At 27.7% G+C, this 22,240-nt stretch overlaps 1 protein-coding gene across 3 annotated transcripts in view; it reads left to right on the top strand.

Moving 5' to 3' along the window:
• The window catches only part of Obsc (Obscurin), a 109,988-nt gene continuing 87,748 nt past the window's right edge, over positions 1–22,240 (top strand). For 2 of the 3 annotated variants that reach the window (XM_075313172.1, XM_075313171.1), the window contains exons 1-5: positions 2–150; positions 555–699; positions 14,630–14,757; positions 14,837–14,992; positions 15,138–15,308. In XM_075313172.1, coding sequence (XP_075169287.1) covers positions 691–699; positions 14,630–14,757; positions 14,837–14,992; positions 15,138–15,308 — 464 coding nt within the window. In that variant the 5' untranslated portion in view covers positions 2–150; positions 555–690. Of the gene's footprint in view, positions 151–554; positions 700–14,629; positions 14,758–14,836; positions 14,993–15,137; positions 15,309–22,240 lie in introns of all 3 variants that reach the window. The other variant, XM_075313169.1, reaches the window with a different exon arrangement.

Here is a 22,240-nt window from a genome sequence, read left to right as displayed (position 1 = left end):
ATTGAACATCACTTAACGTGACCAGATTTCGTAGAATTCGTCGTCGTTGTTTCGTTTGTGATCTCGTTGTCGATTAGTTGCTTCTTGAACGTTGTTCATTTCAAATTTCGGTTATAATTCGTCTATTCGCCGCTGCCGCCATATCGTCAAGTATTCGCACAGCAAAAACGCATTACCAAGAAATTTTGCAATCCACTTGCTTTGACAGAAATGAAAAAAAAAAAATTACATATATTTGCAATAATTCATAAAGCTTGACAAATAAAACGAATATAAGGCCTCTATATAGGCACTACTGAACAGTGTTAACAAGTTACCAAATTGAAAAGAAATAATTCAATAGAGTTTTTAAAAAGATTCAAAATTGAAATAATTAAAAAAAATCAACCGAAAGAATAGATGTTACATAATACGGTTGAATTAGTATTTAAAAAAAAAAATCCCTTTGGAAAAAAGTTCAAATCTAATTGCCATAAATTCGCGCTGTTGTACCTAGTGTTACCATATTGTATAAAAAAAATTAATTTGTATCCCTTTTTCTTGTATATTTTTAGTGAATTTATGAAATTATTACTGAAATATGAAATGTAAGAAATTTAAATAAAAGTGACCACACAAACAAAAAGAATATCTAACGAGAGTGTAAACAACGAAGAAATACGAAGATTTTTTTAATTTGAAATTTTGAAAATGGAAACGGTGAGTGAAAAAAAAACTTCGCCCCTCCAATGCCAGCAATATCACTTAAGGTGTCAAAAATATGTTTGACGGAATTTTACGGTGGCTGTATGGCAGCAATACACTTGAAGAAATCAAAATATCTGTGTTAAAATGTTTGCAATGAGTTTCCAAGTTATATTAAAAATTACTAGCAAAAGTAAAAATTATATAAAATATGTTTTTAGAAAAAAAAAAAAAATAAAATTGAATTTATAAATCGTATGTTTGATCCATATCCATGTATGAATAAAAAATAAATAAAATAAAAAAAAATATTAAAATCTATCTGGTGTGTTAAGTTTTCGTTTTGGAATCCTTTTTTTTAAATAAAAATAATTATAGAAATAATAAAGAGTAATTTATAAACAATTTTGGTTTAATATTTAATTAAAATTATCTGGTGTGTTAAGTTTTCGTTTTGGAATCCTTTTTTTTTTAATAAAAATAATTATAGAAATAATAAAGAGTAATTTATATACAATTTTGGTTTAATATTTACTTAAAAAAAAACAAATAAATTTAAAAATATATTTTACTGAAATGTGATTAAAAACACTGTGATACGAAAAAAACCTGTTAGTAAGAAATTTATTTAAATATAAATTGAAACACCATACATAAGAATGTGTTAAAAGGCTATCGGTTTCGTCAATTCAATACTTCTTACTTGCTTCACCATCTTAATCTATACGAAGAGAAAACTCTAGTTTCTGGCTAGAACAAATATTGGAAAAATCGAAAAATCGTTCGGTATTTGTAATCAAACTTCAATTCTATTTTAATATTTCTTTTAAACTTCTTTGGATTAAATATGTACCATTTTGGTCTGCCATCTCTAACCATTTTTGCTCTAGAGACATTATTACAACTATTGTGGATTCTCCGCGAAAAACTGTGACAAAAAATTTTCGCCAAGTTCTATTCATTATTTGGATTGCTTTCTTCAATCTCATCTGTTGTTGGCAGTAAAATGTAAATAGAAAACTTTGTCAAAATCGTATTTCTATAGAAAATTTTGTCAAAATCGTATTTCTATAGAAAATTTTGTTAAAAAATACATTTCTATAGAAAATTTTGTCAAAATTGTATTTCTATAGCAAATTTTGTCAAAATTTTATTTCTATAGAAAAAAATATATTTCTATAGAAAAATTTCTCCAAATTTTATTTCTATCGAAAATTTTCTACAAATTTTATTTTTAAAGAAAGTTTTGTCAAAAATTTTATTTCTTTAGAAAATTTTGTCAAAATTTCATTTCTGTAGAAAATTTTGTCAAAGTTTCATTTCTATAGATTTTTTTTTTATTTTTTTTAATTTTTTTTCTATAGAAATTGTTTTCAAAATATAATTTGTATGGAAATTGTTTTCAAAATTTTATTTCTATAGGAAATTTTTCAAAAATTTAATTTCTATAGGAAATTTTTCAAAAATTTTATTTCTATAGGAAATTTTTCAAAAATTTTATTTCTATTTTTTCCAGTATTTTATTTCCGTAGACAATTTTGTCAAAACTTTATTTATATAGAAAAGTTTGTTAAAATTATATTTCTATAGAAAATTTTCTCCAAATTTTATTTCTATCGAAAATTTTTTACAAATTTTATTTTTATAGTAAATTTTGTCAAAAATTTTATTTCTATAGAAAATTTTGTCAAAATTTCATTTCTATAGAAAATGTTGTCAAAGTTTAATTTCTATAGATTTTTTTTTTTAAATTTTATTTCTATAGAAATTGGTTTCAAAATTTAAATTGTATAGAAATTGTTTTCAAAATTTTATTTCTATAGGAAATTTTTCAAAAATTTAATTTCTATAGGAAATTTTATTTCCATAGAAAATTTTGTCAAAATTTTATTTCTATAGAATATTTTATCAAAATTTTATTTACATAGAAAATTTTGTCAAAACTTCTATAGAAAATTTTGTCAAAATTTTATTTCTATGTAAAAATTTGTCAAAATTTTTTTGTAGTGAAAATTTTGTCAAAATTTTATTTCTATAGAAAATTTTGTCAAAATTTTATTTCTATAGAAAATTTTGTCAAAATTTTATTTCTATAGAAAATTTTGTCAAAATTTTATGTCTATGGAAACATTTGTCAAAATTTTTTTAGTAGTGAAAATTTTGTCAAAATTTAATTTCTATAGAAAATTTTGTCAACATTTTATTTCTATAGAAAATTTTGTCAACATTTTATTTCTATAGAAAATTTTGTCAAAATTTTATTTTTATAGAAAATTTTCCTAAAATTTTAATTCTATCGAAAATTTTGCCAAAATTTTGTATCTATGGAAAATGTTGTCCAAATTTTATTTCATTTCGTTTTGTTTTGTTATTGTTGTTTTTTTTTTTGATTTTTTGTTGTTGTTTTGTTGTTTTTGATTTCAGCTTAAAACCATGCATTGACTAAACTACAAGTGTAGCTTAACCAAAATTTTCTAGAGAAAATTTTGTCAAAATTTTATTTCTAGTAAAAAGTAAAGAAATTTTGTTAAAATTTTATTTCTATAAAAAATTTTCTCAAAATTTGATTTCTTTAGAAAATTTTGTCTAAATTCTATTTCCATGGAAAATTTTGTCCACATTTTAAATGATCAATTTTAAATGTAAATAGAAAATTTTGTCAAAATTTTATTTTTATAGAAAATTTTGACAAAATTGTATTTCTATAGAAAATTTTGTTAAAAAATATATTTCTATAGAAAATTTTGTCAAAATTTTATTTCTATCGAAAATTTTCTCCAAATTTTATTTCTTACGAAAATTTTCTACAAATTTTATTTTTATAGAAAATTTTGTCAAAAATGTTATTTCTATAAAAAGTTTTGTCAAAATTTCATTTCTATTGAAAATTTTTTCAAAGTTTCATTTCTATAGAAAATTTTATTTCTATAGAAATTATTTTCAAAATTTGATTTGTATAGAAATTGTTTTCAAAATTTTATTTCTATAGGAAATTTTTGAAAAATTTAATTTCTATAGGAAATTTTTCAAAAATTTTATTTCTATTGAAATTTTTTCCAGTATTTTATTTCCGTAGAAAATTTTGTCAAAATTTTATTTCTATAGAATATTTGATCAAAATTTTATTTACATAGAACATTTTGTCAAAATTGTATTTATGTATAAAATTTTGTCAAAATTTTATTTCTATGGAAATATTTGTCGAAATTTTTTTTTGTAGTGAAAATTTTGTCAAAATTTTATTTCTATAGAAAATTTTGTAAAAATTTTATTTCTATGAAAAAATTTGTCAAAATTTGTTTTGTAGTGAAAATTTTGTCAAAATTTTATTTCTATAGAAACTTTTCTTAAAATTTTATTTCTATCGAAGATTTTGCCAAAATTTTGTATCTATGGAAAATTTTGTCCAAATTTTATCTCGTTTTGTTTTGTTATTGTTGGTTTTTTCATTTAATCATTGCTGTTGTTTTTGATTTCAGCTGAAAACCATGCATTGACTAAACTACAAGTATAGCTTAACCAAAATTTTCTATAGAAAATATTGTCAAAATTTTATTTCTAGTGAAAATTAGATCCAATTTTATTTCTATAGAAAATTGTGTCAACATTTTAGTTCTAAAGAAATTTTGTTAAAATTTTATTTCTATAAAAATTTTCTTTAGAAAATTTTGTCCAAATTTTAAATGTTAAATCTTATATGTAATTAGAAAATTTTTTCAAAATTTTATTTTTATATAATATTTCGACAAAATTTTATTTTTATATAATATTTTGATAAAATTTTATTTCTATAAGAAAATTTTCAAAAATTTTATATCTATAAAAAATTTCGTCAAAATTTTATTTCTATTAAAAAAATATGTCAAGATTTTATTTCTATAGAAAATTTCGTCCCGGTCGATCTTTCGATCAGGATGGTTTAGGTCGTTGTGAATGATTTCTTTCTAATAGCACCGAACCATAGATAACCTAACTAATAGATGGCCCGTCGCTCTTCGACCAGAAAATGTTGAAGAAGCCCAAACGAATTTTCTGACATTTCGTTTTGTGTTTTTCGTAAAGAGAACATTTGCTCAAAATTAAATTTTGTATTTCTGCGGATTTAGTCGCAATTTATTGCTTAAATTTAAACTTTTTAATATTTAATTTGATTATAAATCATCTGGTGTATCAAAAATGTTAAAATTGTGGATAAAACAGGAATATTGTAAAAACGAAACTCAGAGAGAATTTGGAATTCCCCCTATTTTCTTCGTTTATTCCTCATTTTGGGAACTGTCAGACTGCGTTTGACACAGATGGGTCATCTATTAGTTAGGTTATCTATGCACCGAACACTCAGCATAACGATTCGAGGCGTCAATAGTATTTTTCGCACATTATGTGGCTTGTTTTCTTTTAGTACTGGATAACCAATCCGTGAGGGACTAAAATAAAACACAGTTAACTTTTATCAAGAATATATACGAAATTGGATAACACTGGCATCAGCTGTTTAAATATGAAGATGGATAGTAATTTAAATCTTAAATAATTATGAATGAACTTGCAACTTCTATACACGCAAAGAAAACAAACGTTTGGAAAACGTGTGCCGAAAACGTTTTTCTTTTGTTAGAGTTTTTTGAATTGCTTCGAAAATTTTAAACTTTTATCACCAAAAAAATTCGTTTGTTACAAAATTTTTATTTTTTCAATAAAAAAAGTTATTTTTGAAACAACAACACAGTCCATTTCGTTTATATCAACCACTGTTCTTTTCTGACTTTAGGTCTTTAATAAGACACATTTTACAGTTCAAAATTTAATATACTACAATGTAATGTTGAACATTTTTTCGGAATCTTCCGAACATATCTTGAATATATATGTAAAAAAAAAACACAAAAAAAACCTTTGGTCGAAGCAGGGATCGAACCCACGACCCTTGGCATGCAAGTCGGACATAGCAACCACTGCTCCACGGTGCCAAACTAAATGTTTGTTTCTGTTAAACAAACTTTGTTTATTCGATTCGTGGGCGCCGTAAGCTATGCTATATAAATATAGCTTATATGGATAATTATCTATTGATGACAATAACAGGTACATAGCTCAGTGGTTAGTGTGTTGGCTTACAAAGTGCATGGTCCGCGGTTCGATTCTCCGTCCAGGCGAAAGGTAAAAAAATTTTAAAAATTTATAAAATCGTATAATTTCTTCTACATTGTTGGTATTACAGGAAAAGGTGTTAAGAACTAAAAAACCTCGTGGATGTGAGAAAGATTTGGGTGAAAATGCAATTAGCAAGAAAACAATGTTTTTTTTTTTTTGAGTTTGTCTTTATGAAATTGTTTTTACATCCTGGAAAAGAATAAACGTTTATCACAAAAAGTATATACTTTTCTTCCAAATACACTTCCTTACAGCGAAAAGCAAATGAGAAACGAACTTTGTTTGTCTAAAATTTCGTTTGGGAGGAAAGAATTATTTTTTTGCGTGTATGTTTTATGATCTATGGTTCTGGATAAATCATATAAATGTTGTATCCAGTACTAAAAGAAAATAGGCCTATTGTTGTATTTGATTCACTTTTCGTCTGCTATTACCATTTGTTGGGGAAATGATTCGATTTAACACAATTCACCCGAACCAGAACTTCTTTTGGTAGCCAGACTCTTACAACGAATTTCTCATGTCCGAAACAAATGCTTTCGTTCGACAAGGATGTTCAAAACAGCTGAGAAATTGGCTGCTAAAATTGATTCAAATTAGTAGTTACCTGTTTCAGCGATGCCACCCTGTTACTATGTTATCCTGTTGGTACGTTATTATACAGGGTGACACGATAGAATCAGAATATTTATTTGCAGTTTGGTTTACAGTTACTACTGGACGAAGAAATAGCCATATAACCAAAATTATAAATGAAAACAAAAAATTTTTTTTTTGTAAAGTCTTGCCGAACTCTAGAGGAACAAGAAACTGCGCATCAATTGAATTAATTTATCCGCTTTGTATTGAACTGTTCAGTACAATATTCCAAGCGAATATTGTACTGAACTTAAGAAGGTGGAGTGGATTACGCTGTTAGGGCATTTATACAAATATCACTACCTCATTTACGAGAGGTTAGAAAAGCCTACTTTTGGTTTTTGAATTTTGAAAAGGGGATTTAAAACATTTACAATCAGAGAATGAAGCCGCCGACTCGCCTTTTTGGCAGTCGATGCTGCCAATCAATCAAAAATATTTATTACAAACATAAAAATGTATTAATAATTGTTGTATTTTCTGCCAAAATTTTCAACTTTTGATCCACAATTATTCAATATTAGGTTTCAATATTAAGTTAGCAAAAATCTTGCCCAAAAGATATAAATGATATGTAAATTTGATTGTAAGGTTGGTTGTACAACTAATCGCATAACCATTACGATAACCTCAATTCAGAGACAGAGAATGAAGCCGCCGAGTCGCGCCGCCGATTTCAGTCGCCGCCGGTCAATTTTTGCCAGTCGACGCCGCCGCCGAATATGTCGGCTCATCACGACTCAAATTTAGCCGCCAATTAATCAAAAATATTAGTTTAAATCAAAAAACTTTATTAATAATTGTAGTAATTTTAGTCAAAATTTTGAGCCTTTCACCCCCAATCAATCTATTTCAAAGTGTTATAATAATTTTGCAAACATTTACCTCAGAAAATTTGAATGAAATGTAAATTTGATTGTAAGATTGATTGTACAACTAATCTCATTACCATTCGGATAACTTCAAATTGATTTTATAATGGATAATTGTCCGCCGCCGAAGAGACTTATTTATATCGGCTTAGCCGTCAAGCCGCCGCCGCCGGATGCAAAAATTTAATGTCAGCCGCCGCCGACAAAAATGGGTCGGCTTCATTCTCTGTTCAGAGAATGAAGTCGACCAATGTTTGTCGGCGGCGGCTGACACTAATGTTTTGCCTCCAGCGGCGGCGGACAATTATCCACTATAAAATCAATTTGAAAATATCCGAATGGTAATAGGATTAGTTGTACAACCAATCTAACAATCACATTTACATTTCATTAAAATTTTCGGAGCTACATTTATTGATACTGACGGATTTTGGGTGGAAAATTAAACATTTTGACAAAAAATACAACAATTATTAAAAAAATTTTCTCATAACCAAATTTAGTGGTTTTTAACATAATTTCCAAAAAGCACCAAATTGCTTCTTTATTGTATTTGCATATTTAATGTCGACATATTTATTTTGTCCTCTGAAAACACACAAATTTAAATTTGTCGAAGAATTCTTTACTGAATGAAATTCAATACCAATTAAAATGGAAATAAGCATTACAAATATAAAGCTGTGTACAACGTACATTGAAAAGATTGATTTTTGTTAGAGGTTAATTATTTTTAATATATTTTAAAATTGCTTCAAATCAATATCTATTTTAAAAGTTATCTAACTATGTAACTTAAATGATCTTAAGTTATCCATATTGTAGTGCGAAGGTGTGTTTTGCTGACGGAATTTTAACTGGTTGGAAATTGTTGTGATGGGAATTAGTGTGTTAGAAATTGGAAAAATTTTTTGCGCTTTTTGCAATTCGGGAGTTGGCATCACTGTACAAAGGAGAGTATGGTAAACAAAAAACCGAATGTTAGCTTGCATAAAAATGTTCGTTAAATTTAGAAATATTTAATATATAAGATATTTTTGATCTCTTAAGACTTGTAAACACGACATTTTGGCAAAACAATCGAAGTCGACTTTTTGTAATCCTCAAAATCGACTTTTGAATTTTTTGGAAATCAAGTCAAATGGACTAATTACTTTTTAAGTGGACTAATCGATTTATAGCGACTTTTGTCGACTTTTTTATAACACTAAAAAATCGAAAAATTGACTTTTCCAATTTTGTGAAAACTCGACTTTAACATAACTCGAATAGTCAAAAGTCAGATATGAGAAACCAGCTGGTAGATATATTTCGTTGCATGATCATGTAGCATTCAAATAGCATCTTATTTAATTTAATGGTTCGTTACTTTTTTCAGCTTTTTTTTTGGCTCAACAAAAATTATTTTTAGTTAGATTTGTTTTTTCTCTTAAAAATTGATACTGTTGTTGTTGTTGTTGCTGGTTCTGGTGTTATTTCGTATGAACCAATGACACAGTGAGGAAAAATTGAAACAAATACAAATAAACGAAAAGAAAATACTTTAACAAATTCTTGCATTCCTCAATGGACACAAAAGGGAGGAGATAAAATGAAGTGAAAAAAGTGAAAATAAAGTCCACCACCATGCCAATAAAAACAAAAAACAGTTGTGATATGCAAAACGGGCAAAAAACACGAGTCCAAATAGCCTAATATATAAGATGTTTGGGTAGTGGTGTACGTGTGTATATATGGGTGTTGTTGTTGTTTACATGGTAAAAGGAAAATCTTAGTGCTGTTTAGCATCGCACTGTCAATTTTAATCATGGCACCAGAAAACTGTTGACAGATGACGAGACAATTTTGCACTTTATGTCGTTATGCTTTGTTGACATTTTCTTCCTTTGCCCTCAGCTGAGTGGTGGCAAGCACAACGAATGAGAGAAATTGGCATGCCCAAAATATTTATACTCTGTTTAGTTTCGTAAACGCTGTAGTTTACAATTTCTTCCCTTCTCTAGCTCTTCATTATTATTAGCAAAATTATTTTTAGTTTGTTTTTACATTCACTGTATAGCAAAAACAAAAAACATTTACCTTCACAATTTTCTTTCTTCTTTTGTTAAGATTAATGAATTTATAATTTTTATGTTTTCTCAAGGTAACATCCAGTAATTAAACGTGAACAGATCAAAAGAAAGATTTATTTTGTTTTGTAAACAAGATATCGTGTTTTTGTTGACAATTAGACCACTGTACTGTTAGCAGCATTGTTGAGGGCGCTATTTAGCGACATCTGTTGTTTGTTAGAGTGCAATAATAATTTTGTGTACAATTCATTGTGTTATTAGCCATTGCAAAAACATTATTTTAATTTACGATGATAGTAATTATTTATTAATTATAAATTAAATAATTTTTATCATTCTTATTTCTCTCCAACTAAGAGGTATTTCACAAAATTTCTATAAATAATACAAATAAAATTTTGAATTTCTATAGAAATAAAAATTTGATAAAATTTTCTATATCAATAAAAATGTTGACAAAAATTTCTATAAAAGTAAAATGTTGACAAAAATTTCAATAGAAATAAAATTTTGACAAAAGTTTTTAGAGAAATATAATTTTGACATAATTTTCTTTAGCAATAAAATTTTGATAAAAACTTTCTATAGCAAAATAAATGTTGACAACATTTTCTATAGAAATAAAATATTTAACAAACTTTCTATAGAAATAAAATTTTAGGAAATTTTCTATAGAAATAAAATTTTTGGGAAATTTTCTAAGAAATAAAATTTTGACAAATTTTTCTATAGAAATAAAATTTTGAAAAAAATTTCTATAGAAATAAAATTTTGATAAAATTTTCTACAGAAATAAAATTTTGACAAAATTTTCTATAGAAATAAAATTTTGACAAAATTTTCTATAGAAATAAAATTTTGATAAAAACCTTCCATAAAAATAATAGTTTGATAAATTTTTCTATAGAAATAAAATTTTGATAAAATTGTCTATAGAAAAAAAATTGTGACAAAATTTTCTATAGAAATAAAATTTTGACAACATTTTCTATAGAGATAAAATTTTATCAAAATTTTCTATAGAAATAAAATTTTGATAAATTTTTCTATAGAAATAAAATTTTGACAAAATTTTCTATAGAAAAAAAATTTAGACAACATTTTCTATAGAAATAAAATTTTGACAAAATTTTCTATAGAAATAAAATTTTGATAAATGTTTCTATAAAAATAAAATTTTACAAAATTTTCTATAGTAAAAAAATTTTGACAAAATTTTCTATAGAAATAAAATTTTGACAAAATTTTCAATAGAAATAAAATTTTGACAAAATTTTCTATAGAAATAAAATTGTGACAAAATTTTCTATAGAAATAAAATTTTGATAAATTTTTCTATAGAAATAAAATTTTGACAAAATTTTCTATAGAAATAAAATTTTGGCAAAATTTTCTATAGAAATAAAATTTTGACAAAATTTTCTATAGAAATAAAATTTTGATAAATTTTTCTATAGAAATAAAATTTTGACAAAATTTTCTATAGAAATAAAATTTTGACAAAATTTTCTGTAGAAAAAAAAATTTGACAACATTTTCTATTTTCTATAGAAATAAAATTTTGACAACATTTTCTATAGAAAAAAAAATTTGACAAAATTTTCTATAGAAATAAAATCATTACATAATTTTCTATAGAAATAAAATTTTGATAAATTTTTGTATAGAAATAAAATTTTGATAAATTTTTGTATGGAAATAAAATTTTGACAAAATTTTCTATAGAGATAAAATTTTATCAAAATTTTCTACAGAATTTAGATTTTGACAAAATTTTCTATTGAAATAATATTTTGACAAAATTTTCTATAGAAATAAAATTTTGATAAAATATTCTATAGAAATAAAATTTTGACAAAATTTTCTATTTCCTATAGAAATAAAATTTTGATAAAATTTCTATTTTCTATAGAAATAAAATTTTTGATAAAATTTTCTATAGAAATAAAATTTTGACAACATTTTTTATAGAAATAAAATTTTAACAAAATTTTCTATAGAAATAAAATTTTATTGTTGTTTTTTATCTCAGCTTAAAACCATGCATTAACTCAACTACAAGTGTAGCTTAACAACCAGAGAAAAGTATGCTTGTCAAATTTATTTGGGCAAAGCCCTATAGACTGCAAGATGGTTGGATGTACAGCTGTTTCGGAATTACCATATTCCTCATCAGCATCCTCTACTTGCAGCAAAACTATCAACCAATTATGAGAACATATTCGAACTACACTTGAACCTTCCGAAAAAGGTTTTATAGTCGGCTACTGCCTAAGATTTTGACAACATTTTCTATAGAAATAAAATTTTGACAACATTTTCTATAGAAATAAAATTTTGATACATTTTTCTATAGAGATAAAATTTTATCAAAATTTTCTATAGAATTAAGATTTTCACAACATTTTCTATAGAAATAAAGTTTTGACAAAATTTTCTATAGAAATACAATTTTGATAAATTTTTCTATAGAAATAACATTTTGACAAAATTTTCTATAGAAAAAAATTTTGACAACATTTTCTATAGAAATAAAATTTTGACAAAATTTTCTGTAGAAATAAAATATTTGACAAAATTTTCTATAGAAATAAAATATTTAACAAAATTTTCTATAGAAATAAGATTTTGACGACATTTTCTATAGAAATAACATTTTGATAAATGTTTGTATAGAAATAAAATTTTGATACATTTTTGTATAGAAATACAATTTTGACAAAATTTTCTATAGAAATGAAATTTTGACAAAATTTCCTATAGAAATGAAATTTTGACAAAATTTCCTATAGAAATGAAATTTTGACAAAATTTCCTATAGAAATGAAATTTTGACAAAATTTCCTATGGAAATGAAATTTTGACAAAATTTCCTATAGAAATGAAATTTTGAGAAAATTTTCTATAGAAATGTAATTTTGACAAAATTACCTATAGAAATGAAGTTTTGATAAAATTACCTATAGAAATGAAGTTTTGATAAAATTACCTATAGAAATGAAATTTTAACAAAATTGTTTATAGAAATAAAATTTTGATAAAAATTTTGTATAGAAATAAAATTTTGCAAAATTTTCTATAAAAATAAAATTTTGACAAAATTTTCTATAGAAATAAAATTGAGACAACATTTCCTATAGAAATTAAATTTTGACAAAAACTTAAAAAAAAATAAGTTTTTTTTAATGGTAATAGTTGTTTGGTAGATTATTTTTGGAACGAGTGGCAAGAGTGATGTAGAGAGGTCAGAGTCACCAACAGTTAGTATGTAAATATAACCGTAGCGATAGGTGGTAGGCGAAACATTTGCCACCGTTTGTAGAATTCTACCAAAAATTGTAGATTTTTACTGTTTGGTAGAATTCTTAATGTTTTGGTAGATTTTTCAAAATATTCCTCTACAATTAAGAAGTATAGAAACAATTTTTTTTATAGAAATTAAATTTTGACAAAAATTTCTAGAGAAATAAATTTTGATAAAATTTTCTAAAGAAATAAAATTTTGACAACATTTTCTATAGAAATTAAATTTTGACAAAATTTTTTATAGAAATAAAATTTTGACAAAATTTTCTACAGAAATAAATTTTTGACATAAGTTGCTATAGATATAAAATTTTGAAAAAAATTTCCTATAGAAATGAAATTTTGACAATATTTCGTATGGAAATGAAATGTTGATAAAATTTCCTATAGTAATGAAAATTTTGACAAAATTTTCTTTAGATATAAAATTTGGAGAATATTTTCTATTGAAATAAAATTTTCAGAAAATCTTCTATAGAATTAAGATTTTGACAAAATTTTCTATAGAAATAAAATTTTAACAAAATTTTCTGTATAAATAAAATGTTGGCAAAATTTTCTATAGAAATAAAATGTTGACAAAATTTTCTATAGAAATAAAATTTTGACAAAATTTTCTTTTTTCTATAGAAATAAAATTTTTACAAAATTTTCTATAGAAATTAAATTTTGAAAAAAATTCGAAATATATTTTTTTAAATTGTCGATTTGTGGTAAAATTTTCCTCAATTTTTTGTTGATTATTTTTGGAACGAGTGGCAAGAGTGATGTAGAGAGGTCAGAGTCACCAACAGTTAGTATTTAAATATAACCATAGCGATAGGTGGTAGGCGAAACATTTGCCAACGTTTGTAGAATTCTACCAAAAATATTACATTTTTACTGTTTGGTAGAATTCTTAATGTTTTGGTAGATTTTTTAAAATATTCCTCTAGAATTAAGAAGTACTTCAGTTTTTTTTTATAGAAATAAAATTTTGACAAAACTTTCTAAGGAAATAAAATTTTGACAAAAATTTCTATAGAAATAAATTTTGACAAAACTTTCTAAGGAAATAAAATTTTGACAAAAATTTCTATAGAAATAGATTTTGACAAAATTTTCCATAGAAATAAAATGTTGACAACATTTTCTGTAGAACTAAAATGTTGACAAAATTTTCTATAGCAATAAAATTTTGACAACATTTTCTATAGAAATAAAATTTGACAAAATTTTCTATATAAATAAAATTTTGCTAAAGTTTTCTATATAAATAAAATTTTGACAAAATTTTCTACAGAAATAAAATTTTGACAAAATTTTCTATGGAAAAAAAAAAATTGGCGGAAAATTTTAGAAATAAAATTTTGAAAAATTTTCTATAAAAATAAAATTTTGATAAAATTTCCTTTAGAAATCTCAAAATACGATTTTATTTAAAATTTCGTCGTTTTTGTGTAAAATGTTTTTCAAATTGCACTAGCTTATTTTTGACACGGGTGGCAACCGTGATGTAGACAGGTCAGAGTTACCAGCACTTAGAGTGTCATAACCATAGCGATAGGCGGTAGGCGAAACATTTTTACGCGACGAACAAATACAATAAACTTATCGGCATAAATTCCCTCCTTTCTTGTATCCGAGTGTTTTTGATGTCTATATAAAATGATTTATGAAATATTCTGCAGTAGAGTTGAATAAAAACATGTAACGTTTTGTTACTTGAAGATAAATTAATTTACCATTTTTTATTGAAATCGATGATGGTGTCTGCCTTAATAATAAATATATTGAAATTGTAGCCAAATTGCAGATAATTTCTGCTCGACAGGAAATTGCAAACATTTTACGCAGTGTATTTGCCTCCTTCCATCGATTTTGAAAACGACTTTCAAGAACTAATCGAATTTATCATTACAGACATTTGACATATTAGTTGTTAATCAGGATTTCAAATCAGAGGCTTCCGATTCCGTTACTCTTCAACGAGGTGATATTGTTGAGGTTCTAAAGACCTCAACAGAGACCACTGAGAGTAGCGTTAAAAAGTATGTAAAATGTCTATTTTTTCCTCTGCCTCTCCAAGTATTGCCATTAAATTACATTTGCTTTTTAAATTTTTTTTAGAAGCGGTAACGATCCCAATGCCACGGCGAAATGGTTGGTACGAGTTTTTGGTGATAATGCCAAAGAGGGTTGGGTGCCTCGAAATATTTTAGAGGATAGTTCCACAGCGTCCATGTTGAATGGCAACGATAAGGAAAGTGTCGATTTCCAAAAGAAGTATGTACCGTTGTTCTATTCATCTCAATGCATGCATTTCTCTCATTTTCATAAAACAAAATTTTCATTTTTGAGAGAAAATCTCATTTTTCTTTTGTGATCTTGGAGAATATTTCTATAAATTTATTTGTCCATTTTGTTTTAGGGCTGTTATACGAGAACTTTTAGATACAGAGGAGGAATTCGGTAGAGATTTGCAAAATGTAGTCGATCGTTATCTTAAGGCTGTAGATGGTGCTGGTGCACCAAGGACAGTTCGCGATAGCAAGGACATAATATTTGGAAACTTCCAACAAATAGCCGAATTTCACAATAAGTAAGTCATAAGATCTTAATTCTTTTTATTTATTCTTATTTTGCATGGAATGTTAAATAATTTGCTTTGCTTTCACATTTTTTTTGTTTTGATCACAATTAGAGCGTTTTGCGATAAAATATTCAATGTGTATAAATAATAAACATGTAAAATTTATTAAGCAAGTAAACATCAGTGTGTAAATATAACCATAGCGATACGCGGTAGGCGAACACTTATTTACGTGTATTTCTTATGGGAAGCCCAAAATCCGCGACGGAATACCGTGACGGCTAGCGGCGTGTCGCTAAATTAAAACTTATTCTAACTCCTTGGCGAAAACTGGTATAGTGTTGTCATCGCTTATCAATTTTTTTAACTCACCACTAGGAATTGCTGTTGCCTGGACACGTGTAGATTATTTTTTTTCTTGAAATAACTCAACAAATAACAAGCCATTGTATGTTTTTATTCAACTTCATTGTCTAATATTGCCAAAGCATGCTGTTTTGACAACAAAAACGCTAGGAAACGTGACAAAGGGAATTATTCGCTGTCAAGCTTATTGTATTTGCCGTTGCGGCAAAAATGTTTCGCCTACCGCCTATCGCTATGGTTATATTTACACACTCAAGCGGATTTAAATATATCGTCCCCAATATTGGCTATGGTTTACGACTTTGCGTCTAGAATTACTAGGGTGGTCCGTTGAGTATTCTGCCTAAAAGATAACACATCCCAATATAAAACTCATTTTCCTTTCTCCACACAGTCAATGTGGACTCCAAACAACGGTGGTCGTGGCTTTTCTGCCCGATGGGCTATTATTCGCCTTCATGGGAGCAAGTTCCCCTGCCAACATTTTTCGTCGACAACAGTCGTATACTCGTCGCAAAATTGTCGTCACTATTGAGAAGTTGTACAACGCCAAGTTACACAAAAAAAGTATCACATGAGTGCAATTATTAGGTGCATTCTTAGATAAATTTAGAACGAGGCCAATAAGAGCCTCTTCTAACTATTAGAGAAAGTGTATTTTATGATAGTTGTAAACGGAACATTGTGGTCAAGTTTAAAAACGTTTGTTTAGATGTTTTTTGATTTGAATAAAAATATATAAATAATTCCAATTCTGCTATGCTCTAGCGTTATTACAATTCTGCTATATTCGGCTGATGCTCTAGCGTCTATCAGTGTTTATTCTCGATGGAGGCAGCGTGTGTGGAAAAATATCTGAAAAAACTTTCAATTTATTCTATTTGGAAATTCAAACATTGTTCACTAATATACCTTTCACAATATTAAGCGTAATAACTATATTTTCAGCACTTAATTTTCGTTTGTATTTAAATAAATTATAATAAGCAAGTTGCGCTTGGTGTTTCACAAAATATAAAATGGCTCTTGTAACAGTCAGTAGTGATGGCAAATTACTTTCATGTACATTTCGTAATTTGTGATAAGCTTCCCCCTATCACAGTTGGCGATTGTTGTAGTGTCACTTACGACACGTCTGTGATAGCGATTAGGATGAACATATGTAATGTTTTGTTATTGAGTTGAGTTTTTGTTTTTAAGAAAAACTGATTTCCATGTGGCCAGGCAACAACAGTGCCTAGCAGGAGAAATTTCCTACATGTAGGATTTTTCCAATATTTTGCGTCTTGTAGGGGTGTAGAGGAACAATGTAGGGACTTTTTCACTCAACACAATTTTTAATAAGTTTTACATTTTGGTGGCTCTAGAGGATGAAATTAGAAGCCGACAAGGCTTGATCTTTAACAATGCGTTGTAATCACGGTTACCACTCGTGCAAAAAAAAAATCTACCAAAATTTTAAGAAAATCAAACCACAAATCTACCAAAAACAAGTATATACAGCAGTAAGTTCGGCCGGGCCGAATCTTAAATACCCACCACCATGAACCAAATATTAGGGTTTCCTTTGAAATTTCAGGAGGGCTTGAGGACTTGAGGACACTTCCCGAAGATAAATTTAAATATTTCACCTATGAAGACTATATCAGAATTATAAGAACCATTTTGTTTGAGTTTTAGAGGAATCATTAACATCTCTTGTAAGTGTGCAAGAAAATTATAAAATAACATCTTGATTTGAAATCTTAAATCTGTAGAAGTAAAATCTGGAAATTTTACATTGAGTTTCAAGCAATTTTCATGATCAGTGCGCCTTCTACACCCTCAAGAAGTGAAGTCGGTCTATATGGAGGCATTACCAAATAGACCGATAAAAACTTAATCCGATACACGTTTTTGTGAGCCTAAAATACCAGAATATTTACAATTTCAGGCTTATCAGATAAAAACTACGGTTTCTAGAAACCCAAGGAGTTAAATCGAGAGATCGTTCTTATGGGGGCTATACTAAAATATGGACCGATACTCACCATTTTCGGCACACCTCTTTGTGACCCGAAAATACCTCTAGATTTCCAATTTCAGGCAAAGAGGATAAAAACTTCGGATTCTAGAAGCCCAAGAAGTAAAATTGGGAAATCGATTTATATGGGGGCTATACCAAAATATGGACCGATACTCACCATTTTCGGCACACCTCTTTATGGTCCTAAAATACCTATAGATTTCCAATTTCAGACAAATTGGATAAAAACTACGGTTTCTATAAGCCCAAGACCCCAAATCCGGAGATCGGTCTATATGGGGGCTATACCAAAATATGGACCGATACTCACAATTTTTGGCACACGTATTTGTACTCCTACAATACCTCTAGATTTCCAATTTCAGGTAAATTGAATAAAAACTGCGTTTTCTATAAGCCCAAGAAGTAAAATCGGGAGATCGGTCTATATGGGGGCTATACCAAAATATGGACCGATACTCACAATTTTTGGCACACGTATTTGTGGTCCTACAATACCTCTAGATTTCCAATTTCAGGTAAATTTAATAAAAACTGCGGTTTCTATAAGCCCAAGAAGTAAAATCGGGAGATCGGTCTATATGGGGGCTATACCAAAACGTGGACCGATACTCACTATTTTTGGCACACCTCTTTATGGTCATAAAATACCTCCAGATTTCAAATTTCAGGCAAATTGGATAAAAACTACGATTTCTATAAGCCCAAGACCCCAAATCGGGAGGTCGGTTTATATGGGGACTATATCAAAACCTGGACCGATATAGCCCATCTTCGAACTTGACCTGCCTGCAGACAAAAGACGAGCTTGTGAAAAATTTCAGCACGATTGCTTCATTATTGCTTCATTACAGACGGACATCGTTATATCGTCTTAGAATTTCTCCCTGATCAAGAATATATATACTTTATATAGTCGGAAATCGATATTTCGATGTGTTACAAACGGAATGACAAACTTATTATACCCCCGTCACCATTCTATGGTGGTGGGTATAAAAATATATCTATAAACAATTTTCTCAAAATTTTATTTCTTTAGAAAATTTTCTCAAAGTTTTATTTACATATTATGACAATTTTAATACGAGCTAATTGAATTATTTTCTCCCAAGTTGAACCATTATTAGCATATAAGACCCAAATTGAATCATCTCACCCAGCCAGATCTTACTAGAGACTATGGAAATGTGATTTGGCCTACACTGAAACATATGTATAGTCAGGCTTGCAAGATGGGTATCTGGCATTTTCTTTTCAATAGCTTAATAATACCAATTCCTTAATCTTCATGTCTAATTAGCTAGTATTAAAATTATAATAATATGTAACGCAATTGATTTTAACGAAAAATCAGCTTGCGTAGATATAAGACTAACATACAAATTTTATTTCTATAGAAAATGTTCTCAAAATTTTATTTCTAGAGGAAATTTTCTTTCTATAGAGAATATTGTTAAAATTTTATTTCTATAGAAAATTTTCTCAAAGTTTTATTTCTATAGAAAATTTTCTCAAAATTGTATTTCTATATAAAATTTTCTCAAAATTTTATTTCTATAGAAAATTTTCTCAAAATTTTATTTTTATATAAAACTTTCTTAAAATTTTATTTCTATAGAGAATTTTCTAAAAATTTTATTTCTATAGAAAATTTTCTCAAAATTTTATTTCTATATAAAATTTTCTCGAAATTTTATTTCTATAGAAAATTTTCTCAAAATTTTATTTCTATAGAAAATTTTCTCAAAATTTTATTTTTATATAAAACTTTCTTAAAATTTTATTTCTATAGAGAATTTTCTTAAAATTTTCTTTCTTTAGAAAATTTTCTCAAATTTTTTTTTCTATAGAAAATATTGTCAAAATTTTATTTCTCTAGAAAATTTTCTCAAAATTTTATTTCTACAGAATATAGGGGAAAGTAGAGAAATTTTTTTTGTCTTTGTAGGATAAACCGAAAATTTTCCCAGGCAACACTGATGCCTAGTGGTGAGTTCAAAAATTTGACATGAGATGGCAGCACTATGTAATTTTTCACCAAGGAACTGGAATAGAATTTAGTTTGGGGACACGCCGCCAGCCGTCGCGTACTTTGGCCTTCCCTTAAGAAATGCAAGAAAATAAGTGTCCATCGCTATGATTTTTTTTATTAATATTATTTGTTATTCTATTAAAAACTTTACAATTATGTTAAGGCCTCAGCGCCTTAAGGCATTTTTGAGGCAAGTTGGCAAATTTGTGTCAAAGATAAATGTTTTTAATATATTATAATTTTAAAAATATAAGTACGTAATTAAAAAATCAAAACGAAAGAGAAAAAAATAATAAAAAGAAATTACAAAAATAAATCCATACCATAAACCATAAATTTTGAATGTAATTTAAGCTAGAAGTATCTCAACATTTTCAAGCAAATATTTCTTAAGTTTGGTCTTAAACAGCGATATATTAGATGCATGCTTCACATCATGGGGTAATGCATTAAATAGGGAAGTACCAATGAACTCAATTCTCTGTTTGGTAATTTCCAATCTACACCTCACTACCCTTAAAGATGTTCTGTTTCTAGTGTTAAAAGCAGATTGATTCCTGGAAAACTTTAACGTAGAATAGCCGATATTTTTCTCAGTCTTATAAATATATAGCAACAACTGATATCTATACAAACCATGTACAGGCAAAATATTTTTAGAAATTTCCGCGTATAGTGGTATCGTCGAAAACCTCATGGGACGGCCTTGAGGGCTTTATTCTGAATGCGTTGTAAGGAATGTAGAGCTGAGGTATTCTTCCATCCAAAAATGACTGCCAAATAACCAAGATGACTCTGCACCAATGACTGATATAGCATCATCTTAGTTTTGGAGTCCAAAAGGTACCTCATCTTAAAAAGAATTCCTAACGCTGGAGCTACTTTGTTCTTCAGACTAGATATATGAGAGTCCCAAGATAAATTATGCTGAAGTAATATACCCAAATATTTCACTTCCTTGACTTCGTTAACTACAACACCATTGATGGATATTGAAAACTCACTAACAGCTTGCTTCGAAGTCGGTCTAAAACGCACCAATTTCGTCTTCGACGAACTTAATACTAACTTATTTAACCTCGTATATTCAAGGATCAAGGCCATATCCCTTTCCATAGCGTTTTTTTAATGTCACGTCGTTTCTATAAGGGTAAAGCAGACATATATCATCTGCAAACATATACATCCGGCCATCTAACCCCAGATTGGATAAATCATTTATATAGATAAGGAAAAGTAGTGGACCTAAGCAACTTCCCTGCGGAATTCCATGCCTAACGACTGATACATTACTTTCCTCTCCAGATACTACCACATACTGCATCCGATTTGTCAAAAAACTTCTAAACAATTGTAATTCATCACCTCGAATACCATAATATGACAACTTCCGAAGAAGTACGTGATGATCTACAATATCGAAGGCTTTTGTCAAATCTAAAAATAGGGCACCTACACCTCTATGACCATGATCTATATTACAGTATATATAATTCAACACATTTAGCACTGCTTCATCTGTCCGCAACCTCTCCTAAAACCAAACTGATATTTATAAATGATATCGTTTTCCTCAAGATATTTCATTATCCTGGCTTGAATCAATTTCTCGACAACAAGATCCACTACTGGCAACACAGATATAGGTCGAAATTGATGAAGTTGCGTAGAATTTGACACTTTTGGAATCGGTGTAACTTTGCTTATTTTTAAACAATCGGGGTAGCTGCTGCTATCTACAATATTGTTAAAGATTGACACTAAGGATGGGGCCAACAACCCCCGGCATTCAACAGACATTATGCCGAAATTCTATCATACCCTGCAGAAGTGTTCCGCTTCAAATTCCTCACAATTTCATCAATTTCCTGAACCTCGACACGATCTAGCACAAATCTGCTCACAGTGCGGCACATCGTCCGCACTGTGACGACAATGTTTACACATTTGGAATAGATTTTAATTCGGATACACGCCGGATTCCGTCGCCGATTTCGGTTTCCCATGAGAAATCCACGTAAACAAATACTCGCTTGTCGCTATGGTTATTTTTAAACACAAAATTAGAATAATTTTGCTTCACGCTCCTAGCCGTCGGGATTTTTTGTCTTCCCTCAAGAATAGTCCAGGAAAAAAAGGGTCGCCAAAACAGTAATGAAAATGTTCTTTTCGGATCCGAAAGTGGTGCAAAATTGACGCAGAAGTGATGAATTTAACATGAGCTTGTCATAGGACGGAAGTAATCCATTTCAACAGCCGTTGCACTGAGTTTGCATCACTTCTTTAGTTGTGAGTCGAATTCAATGTTTTGGGTGTAAATTAAAAAAATTCTGTTATATTTTGTCAAATAATTATTTTTTTTTTAATTTTTTATATTTTTTAATGGATTCTAACGCTTGTCGGAAACGTTTCAACTCAAATATGTTCAAAAATTCACATTTTTTTCAGATTGGATTTAGCATTTTTGTCGATAAAATTTAAATGATTTGTACCATTTTATGAATTCTTATTCTG

Source organism: Haematobia irritans, chromosome 5 (assembly GCF_050003625.1).
Source record: "Haematobia irritans isolate KBUSLIRL chromosome 5, ASM5000362v1, whole genome shotgun sequence".
NCBI lineage: Eukaryota > Metazoa > Arthropoda > Insecta > Diptera > Muscidae > Haematobia > Haematobia irritans.
This window is presented reverse-complemented; position numbering and strand designations above follow the sequence as displayed.